At 33.4% G+C, this 11761-nt stretch overlaps 1 protein-coding gene across 4 annotated transcripts; it reads right to left on the reverse strand.

Moving 5' to 3' along the window:
• Positions 1–2633: 2633 nt before the first annotated feature.
• On the reverse strand, positions 2634–9916 carry LOC132267273 (shikimate kinase, chloroplastic-like). 4 transcript variants are annotated; one of them, XM_059768398.1, is made up of 11 exons: positions 9746–9915; positions 8012–8328; positions 5474–5532; positions 5207–5261; positions 5047–5119; positions 4677–4764; positions 4213–4295; positions 3959–4088; positions 3735–3813; positions 3033–3097; positions 2634–2915 (listed from the first exon to the last, which is right to left on the reverse strand). In XM_059768398.1, the coding sequence occupies exons 2-11, from the start codon at positions 8226–8228 to the stop codon at positions 2880–2882; spliced, it is 885 nt and encodes a 294-aa protein (XP_059624381.1). In that variant the 5' UTR covers positions 8229–8328; positions 9746–9915; the 3' UTR covers positions 2634–2879. The 4 variants fall into 4 exon arrangements, with proteins under 4 accessions (XP_059624381.1, XP_059624380.1, XP_059624379.1 ...); XM_059768397.1 differs by having other exon boundaries at positions 8012–8369; XM_059768396.1 differs by having other exon boundaries at positions 8012–8373.
• Between the last annotated feature and the right edge of the window lie 1845 nt (positions 9917–11761).

An 11761-nucleotide genomic window follows, 5' to 3' on the forward strand; every position in this document is an offset into this window, starting at 1 on the left:
TTCTATGAGGAGGCTAGGCAAGAAAATGATGTTAATGATCAAATAGCACAATTTCCCTGTTTAAATGATTTTTCTGCTCATCTTATTTTAAGTGATTAGACAGGGAGCTGTGCAGCCTGTGCGTGCTTTCCAGAATCCAGGTAGCATTTTGTTTGTTTAGGCTGGCGAATAATTACAATACTGGTTGTGCTAATGCTTTCATAGTTTGTGTTGGACTTTGATATGTGTAAGGAGTTGGGGGAGCCTCTGAACCACCTTTTGATTCACTTCCCTGTGGCGGCGAGGGATGTTTGGTCTATGTTCTTGGTTGTTTTTTGTCTGACGTGGGTGTTTCCTGATTTTACGGTTGATTTGTTAGGGACTTGTAAAGGGTGTGTAGTGGAGAGCTGAGTCAGAGATGCTTGGAGGGCCACTTCCCTTTGTTTATGGTGGGGTTTGTGATGCGACAGAAATAGGAGGTCCTTTGATGGAGATGAGTCTCCTATTTGGTCTCTCAAATACAATATACTGTCTTCTTTATTCTTTTGGGTTAATGGGCAAAATTGTATGTTTTTGGATATTCTTTTGAATTTTGTGGATAGCTTAAAGATGTAGGGTCACTGTAGGCAACCTTTGTTCCCTTGGGAGCACCCCTTTAATGAATTTTACTTAAAAATAAAAATAAATAAATAAATGAAGAAGATAAGATTAGACCAAAGATCTGCCCATGAGATACGAACAGGTTAGTGACCTAGCGATATTTGGTCCTTACCTCCTAAAGAGAAGTTAAAGGTTCAAGCTTTAATGGAGGTATATATGTGAGTACTAACTAAGAAAAAAAAAGGATATGCTCAAGAGTTTTTCAGACGAATCCATATAGAAATAAACAATTCTATCCACAATACAACTTTTTCCATAGCAATTTGATTGTTCAATCAGAAATTTTCACAACCATTATATTGTTGTTGCTATTATTTTTAGGGTAGGTGAGACTCACATCCAACTTGCTATTGTTCGGACTTCCAGTGGGGACTTTAAACACATCTTTAAATGCAAGAGGATATATCACTTAAAGTAAAGGGTAAATTACACCAAGTTCTAATGAGGTTTGGGCATGAGAAGTTTGGGCTTATACATAGTAGATGGTTTAGTGTTTATTACTTTCCTTCCTTATTTATCTGCTGTTGAAAGGTGATTTTGAGAATGAAAAGTTACTAATGTCCTTGTATTATATTGTAAATACTTATTAATTTTAAAATTTACATGACCCGTGTGTAATTTGTCCAAACCTCAAGGAAGGTCGGTATAATGTACGCAATCTTTATATAATATTTGGTCAATAAGTTTATGGTAAAAAAAACGTTAGGAGTGTTGTTAAGCATACAGTTAAAATTCAGGGGAGGTTAAAGTAATAAATGATTAATAGTCTATTCGTGTTTCTTTCTTGTAAAATCAAGAATCAAGCTCGACCTTTTGATGACTGACACTGTATTTGGAAAGAGTAGCGATACATCAAAGAGTTGCAATGAATTGCCTAACAACATACTTTTGATTGGTTATTTATGCAAAATACAAACAAGTGGAGGACTCAATTTGGAAATACAGACATTTCATCTTTAGGTTTTAACAACTCTTCTGGACCTGAGAGGGTCCATGCTAAAAAAAAACAAGGGCAAAAGTGACAGAAATTGAGTTTAACATTAATGTAGTGTTTAGTTACATGGAATTGGTGTATTGGAATTAAAATTGAAAAAAATTAGTTTAAACTTTGAACTAAATTTTCTTCAATTCCAAGACATCAATTTCATATAACCAAACATAGCATAACTATTTTTCATATCATCAAAAAATTATAAATCTTTTGGATTGTCTTTTTTTGCCATTGTGTTCGACTGCATGGAATTGAAACCTTAGAATTGGCTCCAATTCCATACAGCTGAACCCATAGTCTAAATCTTAGTCTGTCCAAACTGTTGATTTTGATCCAAGAACATTCAAGCCTTGTGGAGGTGTAATGCGTTTTCAGTCCCTTGTACCTGCATTGATTTGTGCCAACCAAGATATGCATTTGCATTCATATCCAACAAGTTTCAGATCCGTCTCTCAAAAATAAATAATTGAAAATGATAAAAGAGTCCTACTCTCAAACTGACTTTTTTTGTCTTTATGTAAGTGAAATGATATTGTTAAGATAAAATTATAATGATATCATGATGACATCATCCTTTATTCACGTAAATATAGTCAGAATCCGTTCCACTCTCAGAAAAACTATCACACAACTCATAAATAATTGTTATTTTAAATTTTGCTACAGAACACTAGGGCTTAAACTGTAAATCAAAATTTTGTCAAAGTCACGTTTTTAAACTTTGATGTTACAAAACACAGTTCTAATGAATTCAATTCTTAATTTATTAGGTAGGTTTTCAAATTCAGTATTTAAAACTCCAGCATTTAAAATTTAACTCTTAAATCTTTTTTTTTTTTTTTTCGGATAAGCGATCAAAGCTTAATTTTTCAATTTTATCTACAATAACTTAAATCTTTTCTTGTTCCTGGTTCACCCTTTTTCTAGGATTTTTTTTTTTTTGGCTTCGAGTGTTTACTCCTTTCTCTTTTGTTTTAATCCAGCAAACAAATGGAAGGAAATGAGAGGGGAAACATACATATTATTAATTTATTTTCATCATCCAAACATGTAATATTTTCATATCATTAATCTACACGGCATGTTGTAACATCTTCAACATTATAGTAGAAAACTTCAGCATGTTGTTACATAAGGAATGCTATGTCTCCCTGCTAAAACTAGAAACATAGCACCTGCCTTGACAACTAATATATAATAAAATCATACACCATCACACTTTCCATGTATCCCTAGAATCACCATGTCCCTAGTTCTTCAGGAAGCTCTCTATTTGTATAAGCACCTACCAAAATGTTAAATTTGGTCAGCTAATAATAAACTTCGGAAAAGCCATTTCAACACACCTACATTGGGATAAGAAGGCAATGTGTGTGTGTGTGTGAGAGAGAGAGAGAGAGACCTCAATTGCAATAGCTGCCGGTGTGAGATTACATACATCTCTGTAACCCAGTTTAGCTGCAATACCTGCATGGTGCAGGCATACACCCTCTTCAGCAATTACCAAAATAAAATATACCCCAAAAAAAAAAACCAAGAGAAAATGCCTAAAACTGTGTTTGGTACACAGTAACAGAATGTAGTGAGAATGGTGCATAAATGGAGTGATATTCCCGTTCCATTGTTTAGTTGCAGTCATATTTTTATGTTGTAATGGGATTCATATTAACCTAGAATGTAACGAGTTTTAAATTAAAATTTTAAATTATTCCCATCAATTAAAAAAAAATTAATAGCAACAATATTTTTCAAATTACCTCTATTGTATAGCCTATTGGTATCACTTCTACCTCCCATGATGGAAGGTTAGGATTTCAAGTCCAATTATGAGCCAAATAAGGGGGAAAAAAGAAGGGGGAAAAAAGATATAGTAGCCCCCCACCCATCGCTCTTTACCACTGAACAACTGAGGAACAACGGGAGATTAGATCTCATGGTTCAATTCCCATTCTCAACCCAAAACTAATATAAGCTCAAAGCTTCGTTTGAGAAAATAAATAAAACTATATGGAACAGTTCTCCCCAAGGTTAATAGCAACAATTAAAACAAGAAAACAAGGCCAAAAACCCGACAGAAATAACACATTGGTTCAGGCAATCATACTTTCCAGGGAAACCCTAGCATTAGCATTGGCATATGCATCACCCCTCTCTTCCAGAAGAGTAGATAGACGCTTGAAAGTCTACAAAAAATGTCAAAAGTAAAGGAGGGAGTGTCATTACAAACCAGCATATATTAATTTCACCTTCAATTGATTACTCATGATATCAAATCCAAAGAGGAAAGCTGAAATAGTTCTCTAGGTGTGTCCAGTATGGCGGGCCTACCTTTGTATAAGCATCGCCAGATTCGTTATGCAACAAGGGTCGAGTCTTGGTTCCTACAGCTGCAATTCTCCGTGCCAAAGCTTCCAATGGTACATCTAACCAGACACTAATCCCCTTGTTCATGTATTTCCTGACAACAACAACAACAACAACAACAACAAAAAAAGGGTCATAAATAACTAAGAAGTTGACTTAAAAGGCAACCATACTAAGAGAAAGTAAAAAGATTTAAATTTATATCTCCAATGCCGTACCAATTGATGGGCCGCATAACTGCACCCCCACCAGTTGAAACAACAAGCCGGTGCATGAGAGATAGCTTCCTCAATACCTCAGTCTAAAAGACAAAAGTATAATTACTTTCTTTCTTATTCCAATAATAGTAGGTGAATGAAAAACAAACAAGCAGGAAAGAAACTGCATTAATGAACATTAGCGGTAGTTGAGTTGGTAGTATTTGTTCTAGTAATTGTCCTCTTTATCTCTCCAAGTAATAGCCCTAGACAGAGGGATACTGCAAGCATATAATTAGTCCACAGTTTTAGAACGCTGTGTGTGTTAAGGATTTTAGCTTACTAGTGTTTTTTCCTTCAGTCATTCCCAGTTTTCGACTATTACACAAAAAATAATTAAATTAATTAAATAAAAAAAACTTAGCATCCATAAATAACTCCAAATGTGAAGATACTATAGTAGGTAAATTAATTTCTAAACTAACCTCGTTATCTCTGAAGCAGCTCTCACCATATGCATTGAAAATTTCAGCTACAGAATTTGCCCCAACTGTCTGCTCAATCAAAGTGTCACTGAAGCATCCACAATCAAAAAACAATTCAATTATTATTTAGCCAAAGGTATAGTGCGCCTGTCAACGGGATAATTGCATGGTAGATGATACACGTGCAAGAAGTGGAAACAATTTCCATTGTTCCAATACCAGCCCGAGTATCCTATATGCAATCCCAAAACTCCTTGGGTGGTGGAAACCCTCATTTGCACTCAAGTCCCTCGTATCACTAGAAAATTGTATTCCTCACCCTCTAATTATTTTGCCAAAATACCAACAGGCAAGCAATCTTAACACGAACCTGTCAAAAAATGAATAACCAAGTGCTTCTGACAAAATCCTGCCAACGGTTGTTTTTCCTGAGCCCATCATTCCTACATTTTGGATATTATATTATAGTAAAATACAATGTAGTTCTAAGTCATTTGACCTATGAATCATAGAGTATCAAGGAAACTGACCAACAAGATATAAACACCGTCCATTTAAATATGGTTCAGTCTCTTCTGACTTATTCTGCAATTTTAATAACTTCCAGTAAGATGAATACACAGAGCTGTCTAGAGATGAGCCAAAAAACTAATCTCAGCTTCTCATTTTAACGTTTATGCCACAGGGAACCATATAACGTATACAAAATGCCAAAATCTCCAAACAAAAGAAAAGGATTTCAACACCTTTAATTTCACAGACAATATATAAAAGAAATCAAAAGGACATCAGTCTACCTTTAAGATCATAACTTCATCAAAAGAAGCAGGAAAATTTCCAGACTCCAATATGCGAGCTACAAAAGTGAGATTTAATATAAATCATCAGTAACCAAAAAGAGTAGCAGACATTCGTATCAAGAGAGAAAGAGAGTTCAACTCCTAGCTTTAGCATTTCAACGATTACAAAAACATGGCCACAATTCCGTTAAAACACTTGGCTAAATAAGAGTGCAACAAAAGAGTCATAGTTTAATGCTCTCCATAAAGCATGGACTATCGTCGGTTAAAAATTTGTGGCAGCACTCGTAACATCCCCTGACCATCTAGAATATTATCAATATTATTATTATTATATATATATATATATATTTAAACAAATGGGATGCATGGAATAAAGACAGTGTTCAAGCTTCGTCTGAGACACAAAAGAAGCCATGTTGAATCTTTATTATCCAAGGTTTGCAAGAAATACTCAAACCTGAATTGATCATCCATTTAGCTCATCAGCACCATAACACATGCATGTATATATATATATATATATATAGGTATGTATACATACGCAAATATACATCTGGAAGCCAATCAGGCAGTGTACTATGTTAGCACACTTTGGACGACAAACATAAGTCTTAACATATTGTCGAATAGTTAAATCCAGATGATCTCATCTGTATCATTTCGCTAGAATATTGAACAGTACTTCAGGTTTAATGAGCTTTGGTCAAAAAAAGATGACCATACTGCATGATTACAGTGCCTTAGGGTAAATTAAACATATAAATCATAAGGTTCAACAAAATTAGGGCCATTGTAAAAAACTCGGGCTGTCAAGCGTGAGAAAGCTGCTTCTAGTCTGAGGGCAGCAACATTGTGTTATTAATGCCACAGGTCAGGATCTGCACTTCGTTAGCCCCTCCCTGCCCCTTTGATTAATGGGGACCAAACTTGGTAATGTTATTTAAGGTCAACGACATTAAGCAAAGGGAGGAAAATTGTATCAAATTCGTCTGTTCATATATTGAGGAGGCTTCGAGAACTAGGATTACTTTGACGTTGTCAAGTAAACTTGAGCCCTGAACATCTACATAAGTCAAAAACTCCATACTTTCACTTCACACATGACAGTAACTGTTCTAATGAGTGTGGAGTAAATTTACATTGATAATATGCAGAAAATTAAAATCCAGTAGCAATCTTTTGCTTATAATTATAATCTCCAGGACATCTACATTCTTACAATTCAATCTTACATTCATAATATGCAGAAAATTAAACTCAGGCTGTCAAAATGAGATGATATGTGTTTCAGAAACAGTTAGAAGCACTGATTTCAGCAAGCGAGCAACTGCTGCAATAAACTTCAAGCTAAAATTTGAATTTGACAGCTATATCTATGTAGAAAGAAAGCTCCACTCATCTCGGTATCCATTCTGATGAACTCGGTCAAGATTTGGTGGTTGCAGTTGGCTTGGAAGAAGCAATTTGGATCTCTCTATTTAATAAACCAATTGCAATCACATAGACTCCCGAGAACAGCAGCGATCGCAAAAAACTAATCAGAAACTCAAAATCCAAATCAATTTTTATTCTGACACCCAAAACATTAATTGTGATCGAATCCACAATTCAAATAGCAGCAATTTTGAACCTACAAGTTGCTGTTACAAAAATCATCATTCATCATTATCACCACCCTTGCCTTAATCCCAGATAAATGGTCTTAGCCACATGAATTCTCTTTTTCCATTCTTCTCTATTACAAGCCATATATCTCACTCCTAATATTTATTTTATTTTTAAAAAATAGTTTCTAATAACCTCATGCCATGATAATTTTGCTCGTCCTCTTTGTCTCTTGCCTTCTATGTGAACTACCCCACCTCTTCATACCAGTGCATCTATAGGTCTTTATTGTATATATCCATGCCACCTAAGTCTACTTTCTCTTATTTTCTCACTAATGGGCACCACTCCTAATTTTTCTCTCACACTTTCATTAATAACACTATCTTATACAAAAATATTAATTGAAATGTTTAGTTTCTACCATTAAAAAGATAATCACGAATCTGTGTAATAAGATAGTAACAGGACGAAAGAAGAAACAAATAACTTTTTTCCTGGAGCTTTGCTGTTACTAGATGTGCTTAGGTGCACAGAGAATAAGAACTTGAGAAATACATGGTTGCCTTAATGTCCTACAAGGAGCACAGAGTAATAATGAAAAAAAGGGGCCTACACATTCAACCAAAAAGCTGACTTGGATTGACACAAATTATATCTCACGTTAATCCAAATTTCATTCCCAATTATCCTACGAAACTAAAATAGAATCAAGTTTCCAAGAGTTAATCAAGTATGCTTTTTTCGCAATAGTCACCGAGACATGCATACCAACTCAAATGTATAGTGATAAATCATATGTTACAATGAATGTGTAAAAATTAATTTCTATTACATGTTAAAATATAGTGATATATTGTTAATTATAAAGGAAAAGTGCTTTTTCATTCTTTACTCAACAATTGAGTTAAAATGTTCTGTAACTACCTGGAAACTTCTGACAAGAACATGAAACGTCAAATGCTACTGGTCTATGCCATTTTGCACTTCTTCTAGGCTGCAAATCACAAGATATAAGAATCTGAAGCTTCTTTCGTTCGCCATGACCCTGAAAAAACTGCAAGGAGCTACTTGGTTTCCTAGTGATCTTCTCCAAATCAACCCAACTTGAGAATGGCAAACTTTGGGCAACTTTAGCCTCCATTTCTGCACTATTTCAAAAGCTCAAACAATTTGATTTCACCAGAAACTTGATCAACTTCCAAATCACACATAACCAAAGCTGCAATTTGATCCCATTTTCTCTGCAGAAACCCAAACTTCAATTGACCTTCCTTCTAATTGTCTGACTAAAATAAGAGAAAGTAAAAGAAGAATCAAAGAACGAAAATCTTGTATTATTTTCTAAAAAAGAAAAGAAAAAGCACTGGGCCATTCAGTGGCGAAGCCAGAAATTTACTTCAGTGGGGGCAGCCTTTAATTTAGAGTTCGATTATTTGGACCATTTTGGCTCAAGCCAAGTGCATATATGTCGGGGAGAATTTTTTCTTAATAATAATATGATTAAAAAAATAAAAAAATAAAAAAGTAGAACTAAAACAATATGGCCAACCCCATGCAGGTGGGAAAAAAGTAATAATGGTGATGAACCGAAAACATAAAAGAAATGCAAAAATTAAAGTATAGATTGATAATATTAGGAGAAAAGTTATGGGTCTCTTTTGAATTTAGAGTTAATAATAGTTTTTTTTAAAAAAAGTATTATTGGGCTTCTTTTGAGAATTTTATAAATTTACAATGGGAGTATTTTTACAATTACAAATATTTTACATATAAAATCAAAATAATATGGAAGTCTAGTGGGGGCAGCTGTCGCCATTGGACCTCATGTGGCTCCGCCATTGGGGCCACTGACATGAATGGTATAACTTGTCCTCCCCAAATGGGAGGTGAGGGTTTGAGCCCCATTGTGAGCTTTTGTGGGTAAGAATTTGCTCAACCAACCTAATCATATGATGTAGTAGTATTTACCTGAAATTTTAATCTATGATGTATTACATTAGATAAATAGAGTAGAATAATGATTTAAGGACCGAATTCAATTTATGCTAGTGTCGTGGTGGGCCCCGCTGTATGATGTCATCCCACCATCCCTCTCACATAATTTGAATTCGGTAAAGGTCTAATTCGGTCTAAGTCACTACTCAATAAAGTATTTTGTTTTTTCAGCTTACAGATACGGAAAATCTAAGACTAAAAATATGATTTAATGACCAGAAAATCTCATGGATTTTCTCTTCCCATCCAGATAGGTAAATTTAATGATGCAGACGCATTAGGCTCCCATTACTGTAGTTTGCGCTATCTCAGATCTTTCCAAATGAAGAATCTAAACTTGAGAAATCTTGATTCAATTGCCAAAAAAATTATCTATCTTTTTCCTAACTTTTCTCAGCGGCAAAACAGAGCGCACAAAATGAGATTGCCCCTAAACTTTCGTAATTAGATTTAAAAGTTCATTAAATCAACACAAACAATATAAACTTCAAGATTGAGCACGGTATATAAATGATTCGGTTCAGCATAATGTGCCTGGCATTCATATAATGCTAAACGTATATATAAGCATGAATACATACATACATACATATATATATATATATATATATATATATATATATATAAACAAACAATAAATTGACACAAAGTTATGTAACTTACAGGGAGTGATGTGTTCATCAGAAGATCAAAAAGGCGGCTGGCAGAGGAACAACCCAGAGAAAGAATCTAATGTTGTGTCTCTCTCTTTCTCTTTCTATATCTATTTCTATCTATGGAGAGAGAAAATGGGTAGTGGGTGGGTGCAAAGCTCAGTGTTAGGTGGTGGTTGGTGCTGTTTTGGTCCTATTCTAATTATACGCTACAAGTTTTGGGGGTAGGTGGATTTGGTGTTTGGTAAACTGGTAAGGGTGTTTACCAGGTGCGTCTAAATTTGTAATTTTGCTGGAAATTCAAGGGTTTACATGTATGTTACTTATAAAAGGAAAAAACACAGGTTTAGCATGTACTTATAAAAGAAAAAAAACAAAGGTTTTTTTCTCCAATAAATAAATAAATAGCTTGTGGGGTTTTTTTTCTCCAATAAATAAATAAATTTGCAAATTAAAGAAATTATAATAATATAATGATTATTTAAATTAATTTAAGTAAAATTAAAGAAACAAATCCATCTCTATATTTAGACGTTACATTATGACAATTTACTCCGAGTATAAATGTATATTTATATTCATACTAATATGCAAACTTTTATTAGAGAACTTTAACCAAAAAAAAACTTTATTAGAGAAGCAAATAAAAGCTATTAATTACATGACTTGAGATTTTTAGCTATTTTTAAAGACTCTAGGCCCATTTTAGCGACTTGGGCAGTCCAATGGACTTGATGGAAAATGGGCCCAATTTATTGAGTCACAAAATGGGTCGCCAAAAACAACGATCTAGTTGGCGATTTGGATTGCCTTACACGGGCTCGCCTGTTTTTTCTTTTTAATATTTTTTAGCCCAAATTCCTGTAGCCCTTTGCCCAGAATTGGGTTAAGGGCAAGTTTGGCAGGAAAAAAAATATAATCAGTTTTTTTTTTCTTCTTTTTTTTTTTTCTTTTCTTTTTTTCCTCTCAACACAACTGAACCAAAAGCCGTTAAGGCATTGTTTAGCTGACACAAACAGTGCCTTTATGGCTTTTTTGGGCAAAAACTAATAGATAAATAAATAAAGAGAGAGGAGAAAATAGCTTTTTAAATAGATTTTTTTTTTCTTTGTACACAATATATATATATATTTTTTCCCTAATTGATACTCACACATACTTGTCTCTTTTTAGACTTGAACCTCTGATCTTCCTTTGAAGGTAAGAGACTGATACCGCTAGATCACTGACCCATTCTTTGTATATAATTGTTCCATATGATTGTTCTTTTTTTAAAATAAAATTAAAAAAAGGAGAAATGTGCCATATGGTTGTTCTTTGTTCCTAGTTAATTTTAATAATGGTATTGCATTGTTTATTTTTTAAAAAAACAAAATTCATATCGTATTGTATTGTTTTAATTTTTCTAATCTATAACAAATATTGTATTGTTTAATATTTTTTTGTATGATATAACCGTTAGAAATATAGGTGTTAGGAAAAAGTAAAAACAAAATATAATAATAATTATAATTTATTAAAAATTTTAAAAATATTAAAATATTTCAATTTTTGGAGAGCAAAAACGCACCGTTGGAGCACCTGCAATAACTAAAATTTTAAAAGTTCAAAACGCTGATGTGGCTTATGAAAATTCTAATGGGGCTCTTGAAAAATGTTCACGTGACAAATCTGGAGATCCAAATTTTAGTGATGTCATGCTCTAAGAACATATTTGTTTTAATTAGCAATCCAATCAAGTATAGAAAAAAATATAAAATATGAAAAATTAAGTTATTTTAACAATTCATTTATATAAAATAAAAATACATTAAGAATAACATTCAGCTAAAAGACAACCATTTCACTATGAGATTTGAAAAACATTCCGTGTCCCATGACTCCCATCCAGTTTGCATAAATATTGTAGTATTCTAAATTATGTTTGGGGTGTAATAATTAAAACTTTTGCACCATTTTATATCAATATAATAACCCAAGTTATTATTTATTTACAGGTTAAATATTGTGATTTGGATCAAGTATA

The sequence above is a fragment of the Cornus florida genome, unplaced genomic scaffold (assembly GCF_030987335.1).
Source record: "Cornus florida cultivar Cherokee Brave unplaced genomic scaffold, ASM3098733v1 CherokeeBrave_3.0.0_Hap2_Chr07, whole genome shotgun sequence".
In the NCBI taxonomy this organism is placed as follows: domain Eukaryota; kingdom Viridiplantae; phylum Streptophyta; class Magnoliopsida; order Cornales; family Cornaceae; genus Cornus; species Cornus florida.

What these genes read in the sequence shown, in the direction of transcription:
- LOC132267273 (XM_059768398.1), bottom strand. Translation starts at nt 8,228, where the DNA reads ATGGAGGCTAAAGTTGCCCAAAGTTTGCCATTCTCAAGTTGGGTTGAT. An exon ending in GGTTATTCATTTTTTGACAG is followed by an intron (nt 4,765 to 5,046) that starts GTTCGTGTTAAG and finishes TGGATGCTTCAG; the next exon opens with TGACACTTTGATTGAGCAGA. An exon ending in CTGGCGATGCTTATACAAAG is followed by an intron (nt 3,814 to 3,958) that starts GTAGGCCCGCCA and finishes CATTTTTTGTAG; the next exon opens with ACTTTCAAGCGTCTATCTAC.